The sequence below is a fragment of the Dipodomys merriami genome, unplaced genomic scaffold, assembly GCF_024711535.1.
Source record: "Dipodomys merriami isolate MVZ:Mamm:240054 unplaced genomic scaffold, mDipMer1.0.p SCAF_25, whole genome shotgun sequence".
NCBI lineage: Eukaryota > Metazoa > Chordata > Mammalia > Rodentia > Heteromyidae > Dipodomys > Dipodomys merriami.
This window is the reverse complement of record NW_027203937.1, coordinates 4,928,481-4,955,249: the sequence shown is the minus strand read 5'-3', so window position 1 is coordinate 4,955,249 and position 26,769 is coordinate 4,928,481. Positions and strand designations below refer to the sequence as shown.

Sequence of the window (26,769 nt, the reverse complement as noted above, 5' to 3'; positions counted from 1 at the left end):
TCCTATTTTGATTGTACCAGGTTCTAGTGGCTTATGCCTGTAACCCTAGCTACTCAGGAGGCTGAGATTGGAGGATCGGGGTTCGAAAGCCAGGTGGGGCAGGAAAGTCTGTTGAGACTCTTATCTCCAATTAATCACAGAAAAAGCCAGAGGTAGTCTTATAGTTCAAGTGGTAGAGGGCTAGCCTTGAGCAAAAGGAGCTTAGAGATAGTACCTAGGCCCAGAGTTCAAGGCTCAGGACCAGAAAATAAATTTAAAAACTTAAAAAAATATATAAATAAAATCTTGTGTATCACCATTACAACAAGATAGTTTGTTGTGCATACTTCATATTTTACTTTAAATATCTGTACAAAAATTTTGGGGCTGATGTGTAATGCATTTTATTTTCCCTTTTTGCTCCCATTTAGCATTTTTTGCATACCATCATGCATTCAGGAATGGGATATTGAAGTTAAGTATGAGAAACCTGTATTGCTATTTTTGTAATTGCTAATTTATATTATGTGCTCTAGATCTCACTTTATGACTTGAGATCTTTAAAAAAAATTTGATTACCTTATTCCCATTTCAGCCTGGTTTATTGTGTGTGTTGAAGAGGGGAAATAATTTGAATTGTATCTGGTCTTATAGAAATCTGTGGACTGTGACAGAATATGGTACCTGTTAGAAAAATGGAGAACAGAAAAGGAATAGGCTGGACTCCATTATCAACAGGCTAGGACTGTTTATTGCCAGTGAAGGACTCAGACCTTCACTCAGGTTTGTAGATTATGCAAGGGATTGGATTTGGGACTGGGTTTACATGGGTCTTAACAAGGAAGCAGAAAATAAAAAATGGGCTGTGGTCTCTTGGGGGCCCAGGGTGATGTCTAGGCCAGGTACAGAATGGAATGCTTTGTGGGGGGGGGAGGCTATGGTTTGAGGGGGCTATGGTCTGGGCAGTGTCCTTGGCCAGGCCCAGAGTGGAATGTTCAGCCTGGGGTGATGGGGACTGTTGGGTGGGCCCAGGTGGGCCAGGTCAGGCAAGCAGGTGAGGGTATATATGGTGCTTTGTTTCACCTGGGCTAATAAGGAGGGAGTCAATCCTTCAGTAACTGCATAGGATTTTAGGCTGTCTCCCTTGGGAAAGGAAAGTCTATTTCTCTGTAGGAAGAAATGATATATCCAGACACTTGGGTAGTCAGAGGCATAGAACTATTGGTTGCCCCAATGTCTGTACTTTCCATTGTGGAAATGTTAGGTGGACATTTGTCCAATGTATTAAAAAAAAAAAGAACATTTCCTGGACTCTGTTGCAATAGATCATGTTACTTTGGTCAATGGACGTAAGAAGTGGTTTGTATGGATTCTCTGAATGTCAGTTTTTTTATTTTTGGTGCCAGTCTTGGGGCTTGAACTCAGGGCCTGAGGACTATCCCTGACCTTCTTTTGCTCAAGGTTAGCATTCTACCCACTTGAACCACAGCGCCACTTCCAGCTTTTTCTGTGTATGTGGTACTGAGGAATCAAACCCAGAGCTTCATGCATGGTAGGCAAACACTCTACCACTGAGCCACATTCCCAGCCCATGTATGGATCCTCTGAGAAGTTTCTTTTCAGTTTCATTATGCAGCCCAGGCTGTTCTCAAACTCATGACCCTTACAGGTGTGTACCATCAAAACTGGCCTGAGATACTTTGTTAAACAGCTTTATATCATTCTTTCTCCTTTCTCTGGCTTTCCTGCCTAGCATGTGGAAGTTATATTAGCTTATGTGGTCATTTTGTAATTCAGAATAGAAGTAATAGGTGAGAGTTGGTGGAGCAACCTGGTGGAGAGTTTGGAATTTCTTAGCCTAGGACTGTATCCCAGAGATTCACTTTTATCTTTTTATCAGTTACTTAGGGCTGTTCATCCACCTACCCTACTTCCTTCCAACAACTTAAAACTTATTATCTAATCTACTTGTCTTCCTTATAGTCTGACTTCATCCTCTTGAATACTAGTTTCTGTGAACACACAAACATTATCTCTGTATTTCCAAGGCTTACAATAGTGCTTGGAAAATACTGTCCGAGTAATTGTAGAATAAATGCTGACTAGCAGAGACCCCTCTAAATGCAGTACATTTCTGCTTTAGGAAACTAGAATTTAGAATTACAAAGAGACTGCAAAGTTAACATAGACGATGTAGATGTGATCTGTTCAATGGCTGGGGTTTGGACAGGGTGACCTGCTGTCCTTTTTCTCTACATGGTAGATAGGTGAACACAGCTATCTGAGATTTTTAAATCCTCCTAGGCACCCCAGAGATTAGGGGGCTTAGCCACTAGGAGCAGGTCAGTTGCAACCAGCAGGCAGCATAGCAGTTTATTACTGTGAAGGGGGAACTGGCAGGGCATGTTTACTACAGGCCTTCCTCTGGCAAACCTTCCAGCTAGCTCCCAACAACACTTAATCCTTTGTTCCAGTACCCTCAGTCCCACTTGGCAGGGCAATTTGGCCTAAGTCACCTATCTCGGCGCGCTCTCGCCGGGAGTACAGGCGCTCTAGCCCGCGGTAGCGCGCGGAGGATGGGGAGGTAGGTGCATTCCCGAGCTGTGCCGCCAGCTCGAGCAGCGCGCTCCCTCTCGGCGAAGGACCTGGTCTCCTCTGCTTCCGGAGTCGCTCCGGGTTCCACGGGGTGGCGCGCGCCGTAGGCCTCAGGAGCGCGCCCGGGAGCCCCCCAGTCCGGGCAAGGGAGCGAGCGCGCACGCTCCGCCTTTCCCCGCCTCCCCCGTGCGCGCCCCGCCCCCTCGAGCTGCTATACGCGGAGCTCTCAACATCCGAGGACTTTGGCCCAGAGTAACCCGGCTCGCGTGACCTTTCCCCTCCATCCCGCCCCTCGAGCGCCCCTCACAGCCAGCGGGCGACGGTTGACAGGCCGCGCCGCTCCCTCGAGAGCCTTAGTGGTTCCCTTCCCGGGCGCGACGCGCGGCTCCTCGTCATGGCGGCCCTCAGCAAGTCCATCCCTCACAACTGCTACGAGATCGGCCACACTTGGCACCCTTCCTGCCGGGTGTCCTTCGTGCAGATCACGTGGGCCGCGCTGGAGGAGTCCCTGAAGATCTACGCGCCCCTGTACTTGGTGAGACCCCCGCGGGCCCGCCGCGCCGCCCGGACCCCGGGGCCGGCGGGACGTGGAGGATGGGCCGGGGGGGGGGTCCCGCGGCACCTCGGGGGTCTGGGGGTGGGGCTCGCTCCGGGGAGCCGCTCAGCTCCAGGGGGATTCTAGGGGGACCGCGCAGCTCCGGGGAGGCCGGAGGTCCAGCGGTATCCTGCGGGCGGGGGGGGGGCGCGGCTAGGGGACGGGGCTCGCTCCTGGGGGCCGCGCGGCTCCCGGGGTCCGGGGCCTGCACGGGGTCCCGGGCGCGGGCGCGGGCGGGGGTGGGGTGGGATGGGGTGGGGGTGGGGTGAAGCTGTCATCCTCACGCCTGTTGCTGCAAAGAGGCCGGGCTCCCAACTTGAGACGCCCGGACTCTCCCACCTCGCGCAGGTCTGCAGATCTGGGTGGCCACCGTCTTTTCTGGCCTCCTTCCCCACTTTACTGTGCGCCTCCCCTTCTCCAAGGGGAGAAAAGGGCATAGTTGACCCTCAGTGCCTGTTAACCACAGATCCTGTTTGGATGATGGGATTGCGACCTTCAGGGTTTTGCAAGTTTATTTTATTTTTTATTTTTAAATACCAGTTTACAGGCGATTTGTGGCTTGAGATTAATTATTAAAGAGTGGTTTCTGTCTTTTAAGTCACTCAAATGTTGTGGAGATGTGACTTCTGTCACCTTTTATTTATCTATTTATTTTTTTTGTTGATCGTGGGGCTTGAACTCTGGGCCTGGGCTCTGGCCCTCAGCTTTTCAGCTCAAGGCTAGCGCTCTACCACTTGAACCACAACGCCATTTCCTGCTTTTTTCAATGTGATGCTGAGGAATTGAACCCAGGGCCTCATGCATGCAAGGAAAGCACTCTAACCACTGAGTCACCTTCCCGGCCCTGTCACCTTTTAAGTTTCGTTTTATTGTAAGCTTCACATGTATGGCAGTTTATAGAGACTCTATGGAAATACATATGTCTAATACTGACTGAGGAGTATTAAAAAATGTCTATTCTTAATGTTCCCATGAACATCTTTAGTATACCTTCTCCTTGGTATTAAAGATTTATTTACTGGGCACTGAGGTTCCTTGTCTCATTTTCTTTCTTATAGAGTATATTCTAAAGAAGGAGGAGGTTGCAATTTTTATATATTTCCTAAATGTTCCATTTAATATTTAGTGACTGGTCATATACTTTTTCATTCAAGTAATATTTGGATTTACAATTTGGATTTATATCCGAATAGCTTGAAAATGTGTTGTGCTGTAGTTATAATGTACTTGAAAAGTTTGGATAGTTTGGATAGCTCAGAAGATGGTAACTTTCTCTGAGGTTGCAGGAGCCAGGCTTCATTTTTATGGTCTAGACTGGTGAGTCTTAACTTCTTGTGTGTTGGCAGTTCCCTAGGGATCAGGTTCAGTGGGATTTTTGAGTCAGGTCTGGATGGGACTAAGTCCTCATTTCTAACAAACTCCCAAGTAATGCTGCTTCTGGGGCCACAATCAGTTATAAGGATCTAGAGGAAAGGCAAGGGAATATAATAAGCTTATTATTTGAAGTGCAAATGTCCTCCTTGGCTTTTATGGCAAAGATTTATGCTTATCTCTGTCTGCTTTTCGACATGAGTTATGGCCAGTTCATGATTTAGAGTTTTTTTTCCCCCTAGTGCTGGTGACTGAACTAAAGGGCCTCATGTATTCTCTGTAAGTGTTCTACCATTAAGCTATATTGCTCCAGCTCCAGTTATATTGGTTGGTCCTGGGGCTTGAACTCAGGTCTGAGCACTCTCCCTGAGCCTCTTTGTGCTCAAGGCTAGCACTTTACCACTTGAGCCACAGTAGCTTATTGGAGATAAGTCTCACAGACTTTCCTGTCTAGGTTGGTTTTGAAACATGATCCTCAGATCTCAGCCTCCTGAGTAGCTAGGATCACAGGTATGAACCACCAGTGCTTGGCCATATATTATTATTATTTTGCCAGTCCTGGGGCTTGAACTCAGGGCCTGGGCACTGTCCCTGAGAGCTCCTTTTGCTTGAGGCTAGCACTCTACCACTTGAGACACAACACCACTTCTGGCTTTTTCTGCTTATGTGGTACCAAGGAAACAAACCAAGGGCTTCATGCATGCTAGGCAAGCACTATACCACTAAGCCACATTCCAAGCCCTATATATTATTATTATTTTTGAAAGAACATCTATACATATTATTGAATATTGAACTCTTGATGTATTCAGCTACACAGAAAGATTGTTCTTGGGCTTAGACTGTAGCTTAGGGGTGAAGTGCTTCCCTACCATGTTCAAGGCCCTGGGTTCAATCATAGCATTATAAAAAAAAGGTTCCTGACCTCATAGGATTATGAACTAGGTGGGAGACTAATTTATGCTATGCAATTTCTCCCTCCAAAAATTTGTAGCACATTCATTTATTCAAATGTTTGTCCGTTGCTTGATATTTATTATATCTATAGTTTAGACAGTTTATTGATTATATGCTTTGATAGGGAAGCTCATTTGAATAACAGGTGCATACTTTTCTCTTTTTCCAAAAAGATAGGCTAAATGGAGGTTAGGAAAAGGATTGCTTTACATTCAAATTTCTTCCTGTCCCTCCCTCCCTCCTTCCCTCCCTCCCTCCTTCTCTCCTTGCCTCCTTTCCTCCCTCCCTCCCTCTTTTCTTTTTCTTGTCTTCTCTTTCATCCTCTCTGTCTCTGTCTGTCTCTTTCTTTTTGTCTTGGTACTGGGGCTGGAATTCAGGGCCCGTGCAGTGTCCTTTAACTTTTTCTTTTTCTTTCTTCTTTTTTTTTTTTTTTTTGGGGTCCGGTTGTGGGGTCTGAACTCTGGGCCTGGGCACCGTCCCTCAGCTCTTCAGCTCTAGGCTAGCACTCTACCACTTGAGCCACAGCTCCACTTTCTGGCTTTTTTCTTTTTGCTTATATGGTGCTGAGGATTCAAACCCAGGGCCTCATGCATGCAAGGCAAGCACTCTACCACTGAGCCAGCTTCCCAGCCCCTCCTTGAACTTTTTCTGTTCAAGGCTGAGCCACATCTCCACTTTTGGCTTTTTGCTGGTTAACTGAAAATAAGAGTCTTCAGCACTTTTCTGCTTGGACTGGTTTTTAATCTCAATCTTCAAATATTAGTCTCCTGAGTAACTAGGATTAGAGATCATGTATGTCACTGTTGCCTGGCTTGATTAAATACTTCTTGAGAATAAATTTTCTATCTCATTGGTCTTGTATCTTTTACAGCTGTATATTTTAAGCTTTGGTTTGCACCTTATCATGAGTATAAAACAAAAATAGTGGGAACTGACTAACTTTTTATCTTATTGAAGTGAAATGGGGGAGACTTGAAAATGTTGGAGCGTATTGCAGACCCTAAAGATAAGCATTATTTCATGACAGATTAGTTTCAGTGTATAGTTATTTGTTGATGGAGTTAGAGCATATAGTGTTGGGTCTACGTCTGTCTTTGGATGGACGGGGTCCGAGGAGAGGTAAGTGTTCCCCAGCCTCCCTTAGCCCCGGAGACAATCAGATGCAGCGGGGAGTCAAGTCAAGCAGGAACTCGTTTATTAACAGGGAGCATCCCCTTTTTAAAGCAAAAGACTGCGTGGGAGGGGAGGAAATGGAACCAACCAATCACTGAAAGGCCATACCTTATCATGCACCTAAGCTTCCATGAGTTGTTTACACACTGAACCTAAACAAATCCGGCTCTGCCCACTCATCTTCCTCTCAGGGCCATCTTTGCTACTTGTGTTCCCCACAGATTTCCCCACAATATAGTAACCCTATGCCCTATATAAGTGTTGCATAGTTATCCACTAAATGTACATGCCTATGTTCCAAGATACATGGTAATATGATAAGAAGTGGTTGGACTTTAAGAATCAGGTGTATTCATAGCTGAGCTCTAACCAACTACAGAGCTGTTTAACTTCACACATACTACTCTACCTTTGTCTGTAAAAATGAAATAATGCATTGATGATTACAACATATTTTCTTGTCCAGAATATGAATATTTCTTTCCCATTGGTCAGTGACACCTAGGAGTGAAATTCATTGTTTCTTGGAGGAAGTGTAGTTTGACTTGAGCTTTGAAGATAAGAATGGAACCACATTGACTCTTACAGCAGATAGGCTAGAGTGCTTATTTTTTTCTTTTTGCTGGTTGTGGGGCTTGAACTTGGGGCCTGAGTGCTATCCCTGAGCACACTTACCATTTTCTGGTGGTTAATTGGAGATAAGAGTCTCACAGAATTTTTTTTTTTATTGTGAAAATACCACATAGAGGGATTACAATTACAAGGTAACGAGTACATTTCTTATCAAGCATTGTTGCCTCCTCCTTTGTTTTCCCTTCCCATCCTTTCCCATTCTCCCCCTCCCCCCCCACCCCTGCAGAGTCTCACAGATTTTTTTTTGCCTGGGCTGGCTTTGAGATCCTCAGATCTCAGTCTTCTGAGTTGCTTGGATTATAGGCATGAGCCACTAGATCCTGGGTAAGTGCTTATTCTTAGTGGAGAATAAGAATAAGAATGTGAATTGAGACCAAAATCTCAGTGGTTTCATAGGAGAATCATATGTACATTATGTAAAACAGAAAGCTTGTGAATCTGGCTGGGAAGGTGGCTCAGTGGTAGATCGCTTGCCTTGCATGCATGAGGCCCTGGGTTTGATTCCTCAGCACCACATAAGCAAAAAAGAAAAAAAAAGCTGGAAGTGGCGCTGTGGCTCAAGTGGTAGAGTGCTAGCCTTGAGCTGAAGAGCTGAGGGACAGTGCCCAGGCCCAGAGTTTAGGACCCACAACTGGACCCCCCCCCAAAAAAAAAAAAAAAAAAAGAAAGCTTGTGAATCAAGTTCAGAACAATAAAACCTATTTATTAAGCTATTACATGTTTAATCTTTTACATGTTTTGTTTTGTTTAATCCTTGCACAACTCAATCTTCTTATTCCCATTTTATGGATAAGAAAATGGAAGATAAGAGAATTAAGTGTTATAAACAACTTAGTGCTTGTAAGGAAAAAAGATACGATTCAGTTCATGATTTTTGATTCAAAAATCAGACTGAAAGTTAGGCTAAATGAACTGTTGAAGGATTTTTTTTTTTTTTTTTTGGTCATGGGGCTTGAACTCTGGGCCTGGGTGCTGTTCCTGAGCTCTTCAGCTCAAGGTGAGCACTCTTCCACATGAGCCGCAGTGACACTTTCAGTCTTTTGGTGGTTAATTGGTGATTACAGTCTCACAGACTTTCCAGCATGGGCTGGCTTCTAACTGCTTTCCTCAGATCTCAGCCTCCTGAGAGTAGCTAGGATTACAGGCATGAACCACCAGTGCCTGGCTTGAAGGATCTTTTGAGCTAATGGAATAAGTGAAAATGGTGCTTTAAAATGATGAATCTGGTAAATGTGGACAGGCTAGATTGGAAAGATGGTGTAGAAGTTCATGCAGTAGAAATAATTGATTCCTATCAATTCCTTTTGCAATTTATTAGCAGTATGAGACAGGAGAAATCACTTATCTCTTTATGCCTTTGCCTCTTTGCCTTGTGGAAAATAAATATGCTTATATTTAAGGGCTGTCATGAGGCTTGAAATGGGATAGGAACTTACTGACATATAATAAGGCCTTATCTAATAAAGTAGTGTTGCTGTTGAAACATTGCATTAATTGTGATCTGGGTCTTATCTCCTGTTAGGATGAATACTTGGTATTCAGAACTTGCACAGTATTTCAGTTAAGTGCCTTAGTGAATATGTACAGGTATGAATAAAAGAACTCAATCATAGTACAGGAGAGAGGAAAGACATTCTGCAGGCCTGCAAGAGAAGACGAAAGGGCAGTTTTAGAAGCATTCTGCAGGGGCTGGGAAGGTGGCTCAGTGGTAAAGCACTTGCCTTGCATGCTTGAGGCCCTAGGTTCGATTCCTCAGCACCCATAAGCAAAAAAAAAAAAAAAAAGCTGGAAGTGGCGCTGTGGCTCAAGTGGTAGAGCACTAGCCTTGAGCTGAAGAGCTGAGGGGCAGCGCCCAGGCTCAGAGTTCAGGCCCCACAACCGGACCCAAAATAGAAGCATTCTGCAGGAAGAATGAACAGGATTTACAGACTAAGGATATGGGACAGAAAGACCTGTTTTCTATAATTTCAAGTCTGATTGATGCAGTTGCCATCATTGATATAAGTGGAGGCTATCTGAATGAAGATGGGAGAGAGGGAAAAGGGGGGAGGGTGGGGGGGATAAAAAAAAAAAAAAAAAAATGAAGATGGGAGAGATTTTAATCATTAGTATTTTCTGGAACTTGCAAAATGGGTCTCATTTTATATATCATTACATAAAGATACATGATCTGCTTTTGATTGGAAAATTATTGTCATCTACATTGTACTAAATTGACTTATTACTATTATAATTACTTTCATTCTGTACATTTGTACTCAGGCTTCTTTTTTCCTAGTATCTATGATTTTTCTTTGTATTTATCTTTTGCTCAAAACATTTATGAATGTAGATATGCATTTCACTAGTGAATCCTTGTTTTTTTTGTAATTTGTAAAAAAAAATTGATCCTCATTCAACAATTTACTTCTTGTATCTTTTTTGTTTTTGTTTTTTGATTTACTAGTCCTTGGGCTTGAACTCAGCATTTGGGTGCTGTCCCTGAGCTTCTTTTGCTTGAGGCTAGTTCTCTACCACTTCAGCTTTTTGGTAGTTTATCAGAGATAAGAATCTCATGGACTTTACTGCTTAGGCTAACTTTGAACCATGATCTTCAGATAACAGCCCTTAAGTAGCTAGGATTACAAGCGTAAGCTATTGGCACCCGGCTCTCTTGTATTTTTTTTTTAAATTTCAAATTTCTTTATTGTTATTTTAAAGGTGATGTACAAAGGGGTTACAGTTACATAAGTCAGATAGAGTACATTTCTTTTTGAACAATGCCACCCCTTCCCTTGCTCTCCCAGTTTTTCTCTCCCGTCCCCACCCACAAGTTGTATAGTTCATTTTTAATATAGTGCCTAATGAATACCACTGCTGCATTTGTTCACCCTTTGTCCCACACTTTTTCTGTCCCCCTTACCCTCCCAAAGACAGATAAATGAACAAACAAAAGGAAAACAAAAACAACAACCAAAAAATACTTGTTTCCTCCATTTCCTGGAGTTCATTTTGATAAGTATTATTTTATATGATCAGATGCACATAGCTATTGCTCCATTGTGATCTTCTCCTAAATAAATTCCTACCAATTTTGTAATATTGCTAACAACTTATACATGCACCAACATGCATTTTAGCAAGTTTTTTTTTTTTTTTTTGTCTGTCGTGGGGCCTGAACTCTGGGCCTGGATGCAGTCCCTCAGCTCTTCAGCTCAAGGCAAGCGCTTTACCATTTGAACCACAGCACCACTTCTGGCTTTTTCTGCTTATGTGGTGCTGAGGAATTGAACTCAGGGCCTCATGCATGCAAGGCAAGCACTCTACCACTGATCCACCTTCCCAGCCCCCACTTTAGGAAGTTGTATTTCATTTCTTATATGTTAGTCATTGCCTATTTACACAAATGATCATGAAAAGAACTTATTACATGACTAAAACCCTAGACAGCCACTAAAAGTTTAGCACTCTTGGTTTTGAGGCAGATTTAGATTGCATAATTTTCCATATTTGGGAGTATGAATTTCCATGTTCTTCAAGTCTTTAAGGTGTCTTCCCAAAGAAGGAAAACTTGACTAACCTTATTCAAGTGGTTGTTCCCTAGGTGGCTTTCTTTACAAGTAGGGTACTACCATTCACCCTTATCTGATTCCAGAAATAGAGAATCTTTTGTACTTTGGGAAAGGGATTATTCAAAAGCTTTTGTTTTCTTTTTTGGTGCTGGTGCTAGGGCTTGAACTCAGGGCCTAGAGCTGTCTTTTAACTTTAGGCTAGTACTCTACAACTTGAGCCACATCGCTCTCTGGGTTTTTGCTGATTAATTGAGATAGTAGTCTTGTAGACTTTCCTGCTTGAGTTTGGGTGGAACCTTGATCTTCAGATCTCAGCCTCCTGAATAGCTAGGATTACATGTGGCTGCCACTGGACATAGCTTAAAACAGTTTAAAACTTTTGTTTTCATTCACCTTTAGATGTGTACATACTTCTGCAGAGTTTGCAAATGTTCACTCAATTTTTACTCTATTTGAATGATATAATCCTACAAATCTGTAGTTACATTCCTTTTTTTTTTTTTTTTTTTAGGTTGGTTGTGGGGCCTTAACTCAGGGCCTGGGTGCTGTCTTTGAGCTCTTTCTGCTCAAGGTTAGCACTCTACCACTTTGAGCCACGGCCCCACTTATGGTTTTTGAGTGGTTAATCGGTGGTAGGAATCTCATGGGGGACCTTTCTGCTCAGGCTGACTTCTCAGATCTCACTCTCATGAGTAGCTAGGATTACAGGTGTGAGCCACCAGTGCCCAGATTGTAGTTACACTCTTAACAAGTCTGTTAGATTATAAAGGATCAGCTTATCTGTAGATCTTAAATATTTAAGAAACAATTGTAACTATAGGAATAAAAAATAATTTATAGATAGCCTCTAGTTAGTTGTGAAATGCTTGAGAAGTCACTAACTGAAGAAATCAGCTCAGTGATATGGACTGAAGTTTCTTAGCGCAGTGGTTTAGCTGGTTAAAGAGACAAACAAGACTAGCAATGTTAGTTTTTGCTGTTAGGCATTTGTTTTTGTTTTTTTCCTAAAACCAAAACAAGAATCCTTAAAACCAGTGAATGATGCAAACTACTGAAAATATCTGTTTGTATTTACTACCTGATTTCTAGAGATATTTAAATAATTGTATATCTGTTCATAATCCATCTTTGCTATTGCTTGAGGCCTATTATAGGATAGGAGTAAAAGTGTTGATTTATCCCTTCAAGTCAATAAGTAAATGATTTTTACCTGCTTTGTTTTACTTGTTTTTGGAGATGGAAAAAAGTCATTTTTTTTTCTTTTAAAGAAAACTAAGGATGAGTTTTTCCTTTTATTGCTGTGTCAATTTGACTTTGTTGAACTTGTTTTTAGATGGGACTTCTTCCTTACTAGTCTTTGATCTCTGTGGAGAACAAAGTACAACTGCCAATGTATCACTGTAGTTGAAAGTTGAAAGCTTACTGTTGGAGTAAGCACTTTCTCTGTCACCCTTTTCTGTATTAGCTTTTTGTGAGTTGAGGTAGTGCTGTCTGGTTTTCCTTTATTTGCTTTGTTAGAAATAACAGGTGAGTTAAGGAGTTTTTAATTCTCAAATTAATAAATATTGTGATACAGGTTGTAAATGTTCAAGTTTTTGGGCTAGGAGATTCTTATTAAGACAGGTATTTGTTTAACTAAAAAAAAGTATAAGAGGCCTTCAGATCATTAGTATTTTTCCCTGCAATCATTTCCTTTTGCATCATCACTAGATATTTCTCATGAAATAAAAGGATTGGTCTTCTACTTGGGCAAATTTATCTTCTTCAAAAATGACTCATTTTTTTTTTTTAGCTGGGTGCCGGTGGCTTACCCTATAATCCTAGCTACTCAGGAGGCTGAGATCTGAGGATCACCATTCAAAGCCAGCCCAGGCAGGAAAAGTTCATGAGACTCTTATCTCCAATAAACCACTTGAAAACCAGAAGTGGCACTGTGGCTCAAGTGGTAGAGCGCTTGTCTTGAGCTGAAAATTGCAGGGACAGCGCCCAAGCCCAGAGCTCAAGCCCCACGACCAAATTAAAAAAAAAAAAAAAAAAAGACTCATTTTGCAGAAACTTATTGGGAGCAAGATCTACATGGGATAATAAGGGAATAAAATCCACACGGATAATCCTTACAGTGATTTTCCCTCTCTTTCTTCTCTAATTGTCTTGTTCAGGCTGGGCTCAAATTTCTGACTCTCCTACTTCCATTTCCTGAGAGCTGGGATTGTAGTACTATATCTAGCTCATCAGATAGTTTCCATACCCAACTTTCTAGTTGGTTTTATTATAATATAGATTATTTTAAATAATTGACCTTTTGTTTAATACTTAGAATATTGCATTCATCATGAATTTTTGACTAAAGAGGTTTTCTCTTTTGAAATTACTTTGATACAGATAAAATATATAAACGATGCCAGGGAGATTGTGAGGTTTGATGTTTAGGCTTAATAATATTTGGAAGGAAAGAGGAAACTTAATAGAAGAGTTGGCATTTTGCTCTCTTGCTCTTTTCTAGCTCTTTTCTCTCTTTCCTCTCTTTCCCAGGCCTTTCCCCAGCGCGTGGAGGACCAAGATGGCCTGGTGCCAGCCTGAACGATGAATAAACCTGCCCCTTACCTGAATACCAAAAAAAAAAAAAAAAAAAGAGTTGGCATTTTAGTGGCCTTGAAAGAAGAAAAAATAGGGTTGGGAATAGGTGGTAGAATGGGAGAGGAATGGCTTGAATGTCAGTCATTCTGGTAGAATAAGGTATTGTTGTTCAATAAATGTTAGATAGAGCTTGAACTTCATTTGGTGGATGGTACTCAGTTAAAGGTTGCTGACAGGGTGTCATATGCTTGGAATTGTTCATAAACTTTGGGGAAACCTGGAAAATGCTCATATTTGGTGTAGAGGGGAAAAGATAGAAACAAAGGAATGAAGTTGAGAACTAAATAGTGCTGGATGGAAGAATAGCATGGCAGAGAAGTCTTGAGTGGGAGCTTTATGAAATACTGCTAAGAGATTGGATAAAGATGGGATTAAATCTCAACCCTGTCACTTAACTAGCTTTGTAGCTTTGAGCAGGTTCTGAACATTTTGTGAGCTCCATTGTCTTTATTTACAAAGTACATACTTCGTGTAGTTTAAAGTTGGGAGTGAGTCCTTGTTAATCCTTGTTATGCCTCTTGCTCAATAAAAGTGTGCAGTTTCCTGTGACCTACAGATCCTGTGCTATATTTTGTATGCTTATATGATCATACTTCATACTATTTTCTGCTTTGCCCATTTAAATAGTCTATGTTTTTCAGTCTAAGATTTGTATTACTAAAAACACATAGTCCTTGAATTCTGGGAAATATTTTTAAAGTGGACAATAGATACCTAGGACAAATAAAATATACAATGACTTTTATGACTTACAGCTTTGATAAAAATTGTAGCTTCAGTTAGGACATAAACAGTATATATATTTCATTAAAATAGGGCAATGTAGAGGCTAGACTGTACTAATATTCCATATATCTATCTGTACCAGTTTTAGAAATGATTAAAAAATGTAGTAAGGCTTTATAATAGATAGGGAAGGGAGTTAATTTAAGTGAAAGTTTAACAAAGAATTAAAATGCAATTTTTAATTTATTTATTTAATTTATTTATTTGTTTTTTATTGTGAAAATACTGTATAGAGGGGTTACAAATACATGGGTACGATAATGAGTACATTTCTTATCAACCATTGTAGCCTCCTCCTTTGTTTCCCCTTCCCATCTCTTCCCATCCCCCCACCCTCCCTATCCTCCCCTCCCCCACCAAAGTTGTAAAGTTTGTTTTTCCACATAACGACTTGTACATCTCATTGAAAATGCAACTTTTTAAAGAAAGTTATAAATATCTTGGTATAATGTTTTTATTACTTTTACTTTTATTGTTTAATGAAGTGAATGTGAAATAGATGTTTACATTGCTAAATACCACAGGGTAATATAGCAATGTATAGTAATGCTTAAGATGTTTGATGCTTTGATAGTCAGCTATCTTCTAGGTTTTCAGTTTTCATATTTAGCACTAATATTAAAAACTGATGTGAATTCATATCAACCTTAGATAAAAAAATTTAAGTTGCCCTCTGATTAATCACTACTCTCAGCTAATTTTCTCTATTTATTGATATACTTTAGAGTTTTGAGATTAAGATTTGTGTTTTTTCATTTAAAGTAATAAGAAATGAGTACCTCATCTTGGGATGTTAGGACTATATTTAATACATATTAAAAAGTTTGATTAATTAGTGAACCAAATTAGTTTTGAAATGGCATTGCAAATTGTATATGGGACTACACTTGATAATTAAGTGAAAGCAGATTTTAACTAGTAGCATCATTGGAAAATGTTCAGTAAATTCAAGAAAACAGACTTTATAGGATTTATGAGTTTGGAAAAAAGTGCAGTATTAAAGAGAAAAGTGCTGGATCAGGTGTCATCAGATTTGATCAAATTCCTTTTGTGAGTGCCAAATTTAGTGTCTTCAAATTGTTACCGTTAAGTCTTTCAACTCATTTCATCATTCAGGTTGCTTTATTTAGTTCCCTGGTTCCAGTTAGATCTTTGAGTTTGAACTGCAGTTAGCCCACTTCAGAAGTTTTTTTAAAGGATTGGGTATCTCTGACAGTGACAGAGGTTTGTACTGGTCAACCTTGATTCTTTAACCTTGATTAAATAGACATAAGATTGTTTTTGCCTATCTGTAGTTGCCCATGGCTTCATTTGGAGTTGTGGAGTGTAATGTAACTACCCCATTTTTATTCCTTCTCTTTTCATCGAATATTAAAATAAGTCAGAAATACAAGGAACATAGAAATTATAATTAAAGGAAGAAGATAAGCTTAAAAGAAAGCACACAGACATTATTACAGGTGTGATAAATAGCATTAAAATGTCCAGGGTATTACTAGGTATGTTAGCATGGAGAGTTTAGGAAGCCTTTCCTAAGGAAATGACACAGTGATTATATTACTATATGTTAAGTGAATATGTATTAGGCTTAACTTTTGTGGCAAAAATTTTTTTTAGCAGAAGGAGAATGAGAGAAATAAAATGCAGTTACTTTATAGAAAAATAATTTATTTAACATCTTCTTAAAATCAGTGCCAGAATATGATTACTTGGGAGTTTGGCTCAACTGTACAATGCTTACTACCAAGTAAGTGCAAGGCCCACTACCAAGTGCAAGGCCCTGAGTTACAACCCTAAGACTGCCAAAACAGTTAAAAAACCTAATTTATTTCCTTTTAAATTTAGCCTTTTCTTATACTTGAAACCATAGACATATAAATACTTACATTAACAGATTTTGTGAAATTGACCATTCCTGTTTAATAAAATCTATATGTTAAGTTATAGTAGAAAATTTCAGTTCCAACTGTTACTTGAACCACACTTCCACCCTAGCTTTTGGAGATGGTTATTTTGGAAATGGAGTCTCACAGATTTTCCTGCTATGATTGGCTTTGAACTGTGATCCTTTGGGTCTCAGCCTCCTGAGTAGCTGTTATCATAGGTGTGAACCTCCTACTCAGGAGTTTGAGACCTGAAGAATTTTGGTTCTAAGCAGCCTGGCAGAGAAATCTGCAAGACTCATCTTCAAACTATCAAAGAGCTGGGCTGGTGGCATGACTCAAGTGGTAGAATGCCAGCTGTGAACAAACAAACTGAGCAAGCATGGGCTCTGAAGTTAAAAAAAAAAACCAAAAATCTAGGTAGGGGCTGGGAAGGTGGCTCTGTGGTAGAGTGCTTGCCTTGCATGCATGAGGCCCTGGGTTCGATTCCTCAGCACCACATAAGCAGAAAAAGCTGGAAATGGTGCTGAGGGTCAAGTGGTAGAGCGCTAGCCTTGAGCTGAAGAGCTGAGGGACAAGCTCTCAGGCCCATAGATGCAGGCCCCATGACTTACCTCCCCCTCCCCCCCCCCCACAAAAAAAATCTAGGTAATAAGACGTTTTTAAAGATTGTGCTACTTTTGTTTCACTCTAAGAAAAATCAGCTTAAAAACAATCAGCTTAAAAAGATTTTTTGGTGGCCCACACAGTTTTTGAAATTTCTTTGGTTTATTGGCTGAAATGAGCTTCTCAATTGTTTTTAGGACAGCGCAAGACAATATATCTTTGTAGAGAGAATGTGGTAGAGCAAACTGCTCATCTCAGGGTGGTCAGGAAGTGAAAGACAAAGAAAGGGAAGGAGTGGGTATTCTAATATCTTCTTGGAGGTCATGACCCAAATGACCTGCTACTAGGCCCCACATGTTAAAGCTCTACTATCTCCCAATATGGACATCAGCTAGGGACCAAACCGTCAGCACATGGGACTTTGAAACAAATTGGTGTGGAAAGGCATATGACCATCTCACACTGCAAAATTCATTCAATCCCAGTGTCTTAATTATCCCATTATTGCTGAAAAGTCTAAGTCCAAGGTTTCCATTGAAACTTAGTTGTGAGCCCCTATTTTTTTTTAATTTTGAAAAGTTGGCACATATGATGACATAGGTAATATTCTCTTTCTAGATGGAGGAATATAGGCATAGACAGTAGGGATTGGATGAAAGCAAGACTAAACCTAACAGGGCAGTCATAAATTTCTATCTGCATGTCTGGCATACAGGAACTCTGTGGCAGAGTGTGGGCTGTGAAGGGCTTAAGCAGTCATATCCTTATAGTCTTGTTGCCAGAGGACTACATGGCTATTCTCTTAAGATGGCATTGCATATTACTTGCAGTTTTTCCTTATCAGGCATTCCATGTTCCTGGTACCTCTGCCTTCCTGGTGTATCTATTGCAGCTTTGGCTTAATTTTCACTATTTCACTCGTCAGGGACTTTTCCTTCTGTGACATACTACCCAGTATCCTAGGGTTTCTTCTGAAATCTTAGTGGAAACCTCCATGACTCCAGAATGCTTGCATTCTACATGCTTGTGAAACCAGCAACATGTGGACATTAGCAAAATCTGCTTCTAGCTGGAGCTATACATAAGCCCACTTGTGCTTGAACCACCATTGCCTCTTTATACCTTGTCAGCTCAGTACAGGCAGTCATGGTCAAGCAGGATACCCAAGAATGAGTCTTTTCAAAGGAAAGTCCTTGGAACAAATTTGCCTTTTATAACTTTTGGTTCTGAAGATGGTGCTTCCCTGTTACCCGAGAAGCCCTTAAGGCATGTGCATAGTACTTGGCTCTTCCTCCTTCTACCCCCTTGTTGGAACTTAGGGCCTGGAAGCTGTGTCTTTGCTTTTCCCACTCAGTGCGGTAGTCTACCACTTGAACCTCAGTTCTACTTCTGGCTTTTTGATAGATTGGAGATAAGAGCCTAATAGACTGTTTTGCCAGGCTGGCTTCCAACCACAATCCTCAGATATGTTGACTGAGTAGTTAGGATTATAGGCATGAATCAACATTGCCCAGCTAGTTCTTGGCTGGTTTTGAATGTCACTAATGTCTTTAGTCACTGCATCCTCCTTATAGCTTCTTTTCTCACCAAGTTGCTAACCTTTAAGCCCTTCCGCTTGGTTTTTGCTCCCGATTCTTATAGTAATTCTAGCTAAATACAGCCAATCAGTACTTATGGCTGCCTGAATTATGTGCTGTCCTGAAATTTCTTCCTTTTGATGAACTAGACTATCACTTTTAATTTAATCCTTTCAAAAAATCTATAGGTAGTTGCACATAGGGGTTCAATTCAACAAGTCACTTTATAGTACAGTATATGGTCTATCACTTTTAAACTCAGCTTCTCACAAAGTAGCAGGGAATGGACGTAATGTAACCAGGTTTTATTCCCCATGGTATAATAAGAATGACTTTATTTTCTAATTCCTAGAAGAACCTCATTCTTACCTGAAATTTATCTTTACGGCCATTCTTGACAACATTTCTGTTAGTATTCTAGCTTTTGAGCCCTGCTAGACTTGCCTCTTAAGCTTAGCTGAAAGCATTAGTTTTTTCTAACCTGAATTTGCAAATTTTTCTGAAGTCTTGCAAACTAATAGGTTTCTCTATATCATCTTAGGTATAGTCATCACAACAACCTTACTTCTTGGCATCAATCTTCTTTTGAATCAATTTTTTTTTTTTTAAAGAAAGTTCTTACTTTGGTTCATAGTTGTGGGGATAGCAATCCATGGTTACTTGTTCTTGTTGCTTTTCAGCCTCTGTGCTGGGAGTGTGTGCCATAGGGAACTGCATCTTTGGCAGAGACAGGAAGGGCTGTATCCCACTGTCCCCTTTAAGGGCACACCTTTTGGCCATCTAAGACCTTCTACTAGGTTTCCCCTCTTAGGCTTTCTACTACATCTCACATGGAGCCACAGGCTGGGGACCAAGCCTGTGGACACATAAGCCATTGGAAACATTTAGGATCCAACTTATTGCAGAGATATAAATTGATGTTGCTGCTTTAAAGCGGTTATTTTCACACAAGGATGTCTCATATGGGACGTTTGGCAGTATCTGGAGATACTTTTTGTTGCTACAGATGGGGATGATACTGGCATTTAGAAAGGAGAAGCCAGTGATACTGCTTAACATCCTATAATACAAAAGATATGCCCTCACAGCAGCAAATTATTTCTCCCCATATGTCTATACTGTTGAGGTTGAGAGACCCTTCTTTAAATAATAATTATTTATTAGTTATAACTATAAAGAGGAAATAGATACAACATAAAATGTACTTTTATTCTGAAGTATCCTTTTTCAGAGAAATGTATTTTTCAGATTTTCTAGAAATGGAATCTTTTAAAAGAGTTTAATGTTCAAAATATAGGGCTATAAGTGACTATTCATTTATAGTTTGTCATTCATAGTTAATCCCTTTGAGGGCCAGTTAGCTTCAGTTTAGTCCTTGGCCAAAGATGGAAATCATATTACTAATAATCAATTTTCCTGGAAAATGTATAGCGTTAATCTTACAGGGAAACAGACAAAGGAATAGCAAAAGAATAAATGAATGCGGTGAAATGCTAACATTCCTGATTGATGTTTTGCAGTGATATTTTTGTGAAGAGAATTAAAAACATTTTTAATTGTAAAGGTGATATACTGAAGTGTTATAGTTATGCAAGTCAGGTAATGATACATTTCTTTTTTTGAACAGTGTCAACCACTCCCTATTTTCTCCCAGGTTTTACCCTTCTCTAGCTTCTCCCTGCCTGAGTTGTATTGTTCATTTCCAACAGAGTGTCTAATGAGTATCATTGCTGAATTGTAACTCCTGTGGTGGCATGTACCTCAAGTATACCACTTTATGAGAGGTTGGAGGCAGGAGGATCCCTTGAGGTATCCCTTAAGACCTATCTCTCAATGAAAAAAAAGAAATGAAAAAAAAGAAGTAGAAAAAAGGAAAAGAAAAAAGGAGAGGGTTTTTATAAATTGGGAGTTATGCTGAATACTGCCTTTGTTTTCCTTTTTAAAAAAACATATTTACATTTTTTAGCTAGTTATATAAAATAGTTACCATTCAAGAAATCAGTTAATGAGTCGTGCGCCGGTGGCTCATGCCTGTAATCCTAGCTATTCAGGAGGCTTAGATCTGAGGATCATGATTCAAAGCCAGCCTGGGCAGGAAAGTCCGTGAGACTCTTATCTCCAATAAACCACTAGAAAACCGGAAGTGGTGCTGTAGCTCAAGTGGTAGAGCACTTGCCTTGAGCTGAAGAGCTGAGGGACAGCGCCCAAGCCCAGAGTTCAAGCCCCATGACTGACAAAATAAGAAAAAAAAAAAAGAAATTAGTTAATGTGTACAATACATCTTGACTACTTGGATCATTCATGAAAATAGGTGTTATGTTTATTTATGTAGATACAAAAGTGTTTTATAGTTTTAAAATTTAGGCCTATGCCATCTGAGATTAATTTTTGTTTGTGGTATGACACTGGTCAAAGTTAATTTTTTCTTTATCACAGATATATAATTCTTTCAGACTCATTTATTTTAAAAAGTCATAAACAGAAATAGGAAAACTAATACCTTGAATCACATTTCTTTAATGTAAAATCATTGTCTTCACTTGAGAAATGAATAAATTGAAACAACTAAATGATATTTCGTAGAGTTGTGGTTAAGATTAAAAACAAAATCTTAATTATTTTGAATTTTATCATACTGGTTGTTTCTTTTTATTCAAAATTATTTAATAATAATTTCATATTCTCATACATATTCCTTCTCCTAGTATTATGAATTATAACTTTTTATTGTAGAAAAGCTTGAATATATCAAAATTCAAAAAGAACATTAAAATAATTTTTTATGAAGCAAGTCTGTGATAACCAACACATAACATCCTAATCTTTGTTTTATATGTTCAGTATAAATTACTGTTTTGTAGTCTATGTTCTTACTGTGTATATTTTGATTTATTTTCCTAATTCATTAAAGTCTCCTAAAACAAGAATAAAATATGAATGAATGTATATATATATATATACACACACATATATATGTATTTAGTCATAGTGGTATGACATACTTTTTTTAGCTAGATTTTTATGCAAAATTCATATGGAATCATTTGGTCAGAGACAAAGTCTTTGCTATAGAAAGTGATGTTTCTGAATGTATCCTATGGTGATTTCACAGACAAAGATAAGAGCTTTTTGGTTGCTTATATGTACTGCTTCATCTTTTTCACATTGTAACAGCCTGTACATAGCAAATGGTTACCATGCTCTGAACCCAGTGCTTGGCCAGGTTGTGAGCTCTAGATTACAGTGATGTTGAGGTGCTGGGTTTTTGTTGTTTTGTGTCAGGTGTCCTATTTTCACAATGGACAATACAGGTTGTTTACTAATACTATAAATATGCAAAATCAATATACTTTTACTATTAATGGACATCAAAGTGGCTCTGCTATTTGTGATTATGGATGTTTTTGTAACTCTATCTTGACGGGAATGAGTATTCTGTTTTTGGGGGCATGCAGTCAGAAGTGTAATTCCTAGGTCACAGAATAGTTTTACATTGGGTTTTATTAGTTACTGTCCAACAGTTTTCCAGAGTAACTGTACAGATTTATAGTCACAGTAAAGTGCAGAAATGTACTTGTGCCCCTTTCCTACCACCACAGTATAGTACTTGTTTGTTTCCTTTGCTTCATTCTGTTGCATGTAGTAGTTGTTTCATTTTACTGGTTTCTGGTTGTAATGGAGGTGAGAAGATTTCACATGTCTGTTGGCTTGTGAATAAATTGCTTGTGTGTGTGTGTGTGTGTGTGTGTGTGTGTGTGTGTGTGTGTGTGTGTGTGTGTGTGTGTGTGTGTGTGTGTGTGTGTGTGTGTATTGAACTCAGGGCCTGGGTGCTGTCTCTGAGGTTTTTTTTTTTATTGTGAAAATACTGTACAGAGGGGTTACAATTACATGGGCAAGATAATGAGTACATTTCTTATCAAGCATTATAGCCTCCTCCTTTGTTTCCCCTTCCCATCCCTTCCCATCCTCTCCCCGCCCCCCTCTGAGGTTTTTTTTTTTTTTTTTTTTTTTGGTCAAGGCTAGCACTCTACCACTTGAGCCACAGCTCCACTTCTGGCTTTTTTGGTACTTAATTGGAGAAAATAGTGTCAGACTTTCCTGCTAGGGCTGTCTTTGAAACACAATCCTTAGATCTCAGCCTACTAAGTAGCTAGGATTGCAGGCATGAGCCAGTGGTACCTGGTGAGTAAATTGCTTTTTAAAACTAAATTATGCTGTTTACGTTGAGGTCATTGTAGATTCACTGGGCAGAAGCAATAACAGAGATTCTATGAACTATTCTATGTGTTCTCTTATCATCTTGCCAAACAGCAGTACAGTTTTACACAACATACTATCATTGATGCAGTCAGGAATATTGCTACCTTATAAGAGCCCCTAGTTCTTCTCTTTTGTAACCATACTCACATTCTTCTACTCTCTTCTCCCTTTAATCCCAGCCAACCACTGAAAGATTCTTTATTTCTACCATTTTATCATTAGAAATTTAGAAAATCATACTTTTATATAGGTAGAATTGTGCAGTGTTTTTTCCCTCCTGAGGTTGACTTTTTCTTTTCACTCAGTGTAATTGTTTAGAATTGATTCATGTATTCATGTATTACTGGTTTGTGTTTTTTATTACTGAGTACTATTCATTTCTTTTTTGAGTATATCATGGTTTGTTAAGCCATTCACCTGTTGAAGAGTATGTGACTTGTTCATAATTTTTGATTGTTGGGAATACATATTTAAGCACAGGTTTTGGTAGAAACACAGGTTTGTATTTATCAGAGATAACTAGCCCATACAGGACTTCTTGGTTGTATGGTAGCTGCTTGTTTCATTTTCCAAGAAATGTCCAAATTGTTTGGCAGGATGGATTTACCATTTCATGTTTTTTCTAGCCATGAGTTAGTGAGCTTTGTTTCTCTGAATGCATACCAGCTTTTGGTGTTGTTACTATTTTATTTTTATTTTAGTTATTCTGATGGTTGTATAGACCCCAGAACAGTGGAGCCAATTCATTATAGACTGAAACCTCTGTAACTGAGCCAAAAGAAACTTTTTCTTGTAGTAAGTAATTTATCTCAGGTTTTTTGGTTTTGGTCATAGTGATTGGAAGGTAGCAGCATGTTTCTCCATTTTGAAAAAATATCTTATTTGATTAAACAAAATTTGTTTTCACTATAAAAGTTCTCTAAATGTATTGTAGATTTATACCTAAGTAATTTTTAAAAAATGGTACCTGGGTTTAAACTTAGGGATTCATGCTTTCTAACCCTTTCTTTTTTCTTTTTTTGTTTTTTCTTTTTGTCAGTCATGGGGCCTAAACCCTGGGCCTGGGCACTATCCCTCAGTTCTTCAACTCAAGGCTAGTGCTCTACCACTTGAGCCACAGCACCACTTCTGGCTTTGTCTGCTTATGTGGTGCTGAGGAATTGAACCCAGGGCCTCATGAATGCAAGGCAAGCAGTCTACCACTGAGCCACCTTCCCAGACCCCCTAGCCCTTTCTTTAATTAATCTTTTCTTTGAGTTTTATTTGTGAACAAGGATCTTTTTTTTTTTTTTTTTTTTTTTTTTTTTTTTTTTTTTTAATCTAGTGTCAGCCTAGACCACGAGCTTATCTATGTATGTCTCCTGTAGTTGGCATCCAGGCAAACAGCACCTTGACAGCTTTATTAGTTGAGTGTGTGTGTGTGTGTGTGTGTGTGTGTGTATGTGTGTGTGTGTGTGTGTGTGTGTGTGTGTGTGTGTGTGTGTGTGTGTGTGTGTGTGTGTGTGTGTGTGTTGGGGGGGGTCTCATTAACTTTTTGTCTAGGCTGTTGTGAAAATCTAATCCTCCTGATCTCTGCCTCTGAGAGAGATTACATGCATATGCCTCCATGGAGACCTTACATTCTAAATCCTGAAAATACTAGGAACTGATGAGATGGCCCTGTCATGGAAAGAATTAACCATGTGTTGATATTTTCTTCTGTTGGGTGGATGTGATCCTTTTACTTGAGGTAGGGAATTCAGAAGAAAAGTCATATTTAGGAAATACAGTGAGTTCTGCTTTGGGCCTGTTGCTTTTTTTGATGCTCATGTAACTCTGTGTTCACATACTCAGTTGACATTTGGAACGATTTGGATTTTAGGGGACAGTTCAGGATTATATTAAGAATGTTTATATTCAGATGGTAAATGGTACTGCAGGAGAGAACATATGTAGAATGAATAGAGTTCAGGTGCCAAGTTGCTGAAAAGGAAGAAAATTTAGAAATATAGGGGAATTAAAAGAATGGTGTGTTATAGGCACTATAGATTTTTCCCCCCTTTTTGTCAAGATCTATTTCAAAAGATTCACATAAATCTGCCTGACATTCTCACCTGTCTTTTCCCAACTCCTATATGAGTAAGTCTTCAGCCATTTCTTCTTTTAGTTTAACATTTACTGCACTAACACAGTGCAGCTTGTGTTTTTTTCTATAACAAGGTATTTTTATTCCTTGAAAAAGAGGCTTAGCTTTTACTCTTGTTTTTTTTTTTTCCTGTGTATGGTAGTTTTACTGAAATAGGAGAGGCTACAAGGTGGTAGAACATGAAAAACTTACAAGGGGCAATTGGTTTTGTTAATCATGGTCTTAGGCAAAGTGTTATATTCAGAGATGTGGAGTGTGCAGTTTTTCCATCTTCCTGTGTTCTAGTCAATTTTGTCCTTTCTTCTCCCTACTTCTTTATTCCCTAATTACGTTGTTCGAATGTGCATTCCTTTGGTACCCTATTTTATCATGGTAGCAAAATATTCTTTCTTCTGACCTGTGAGGATTGTTCTGATTTTCCAAATTCAATTCATCTTCCCTTTCTACAAGACTTCTACCCATATATGAGATTTATTCTACTAAGTTTCCACAGCACTGTCTATTGCATAACACTTAATCACTCTTTAATATTGATATCCATATTTTGAGCATAGTATGATTTATATTCTATACAAGGATAGGCTGAACAAGAGTCAGGCCAAGTCTGTACCCTGATATTTTCCTGGTTAATTGTAGTCTTGAAGACTTTTCTGCCCTAGATGGCTTTGTATCTTGATCCTCTGAGTCTCAGCCACTGAAGTAGCTAGGATTATAGGTAAGACCACTAGTGACAGCTGGCTGATTTATTTTTATTTTTATTTTATTTATTTTATTTTTTTTTCCGGTCGTGGGGCCTGAACTCTGGGCCTGGGCGCTGTCCCTCAGCTCTTCAGCTCAAGGCTAGCGCTCTACCACTTGAGCCACAGCACCACTTCTGGCTTTTTTCTTTTTGCTTATGTGGTGCTGAGGAATCGAACCCAGGGCCTCGAGTATGCAAGGCAAGCGCTCTACCACTGAGCCACTTTCCCAGCCCTGATTTTTTTTTTAAATAAAAGATTCATATCATAAACTTCCTCAGTCCTCTAATTACTTGGTTCTGTTTCTGAGTTCTGTTACCATGTGGTATATACATTTATTATTATTATTATTTCTGTTTATTTTCTTAATTTTTTCAGCTCTACTAGACGACAGATATTACTTTTCATATTTCTAGCTTTTTTTTTTTTTTTTTTTTTGGTCATGAGGCTTGAACTCTGGACCTGGGTGCTGGCCCTGAGCTTTTCAGCTCAAGGTGAGCGCTCTACCACTTGAGCCACAGTCCACTTCTGGTTTCCTGGTGGTTAATTGGAGATAAGAGTCTCACAGACTTTCCTGCCCAGGCTGGCTTTGAACCGTGATTCTAAAATCTCAGCCTCCTGAGTAGCTAGAATTACAGGTTTGACCACCGGCACTTGGCATATATATATATTAATATATATAATATATATTATATAATATAGCAATATATTAATATATAATGTATTATATATTAATATATAATATAATATTATAACATTATTATGTTATATTATTATATATAATATACCAATATATATGTTATAATATATTGTATATTATAATATATAGTAGATATTATTATATAATATACCATACAGTATGTTGAATAACAGACTTTTTTTTCATTGCTTTCTATCACTGAGGTAGGGTGATTGTAATGTGATGAATTTGTTATAGCATTGAGTTTCTATTGAATTTTTCCATTTAAAATATAGTTAATATTTCAACTTAAGATTTTTTAAGGCGTTAGAAATATTTAATACATGAAACTGTCATCACATGACCCATGTTAAAATTTATTGGTGTATATTTCTCTGACAGTAAATTTAAATGACTTAGTATTTATTCTGGAATTTTCATTTTTACAGAGAAGACAGTAAAATGCCATGGTTTGTTTGTGTGTGTGTGTGCGTGTGTGTGTGTGTGTGTGTGTGTGTGTGTGTGTGTGCGTGTGTGTGTGTGTGTATGTGTGTGTGTGTAGCTATGGCCTCGTGTGTTAGGCAGGCACTTAAACTCAGAGCTATATCCTTAACATTTATATATC

The 26,769-nt window shown here is 39.2% G+C and overlaps 1 protein-coding gene across 3 annotated transcripts in view; it reads left to right on the top strand.

Moving 5' to 3' along the window:
- Window positions 1-2,800: 2,800 nt before the first annotated feature.
- Tmem135 (transmembrane protein 135) overlaps window positions 2,801-26,769 on the top strand; it is a 234,834-nt gene continuing 210,865 nt past the window's right edge. For all 3 annotated transcript variants that reach the window (XM_070034818.1, XM_070034817.1, XM_070034816.1), the window contains exon 1: window positions 2,801-3,109. In XM_070034818.1, coding sequence (XP_069890919.1) covers window positions 2,969-3,109 — 141 coding nt within the window. In that variant the 5' untranslated portion in view covers window positions 2,801-2,968. The remainder of the gene's footprint in view (window positions 3,110-26,769) is intronic.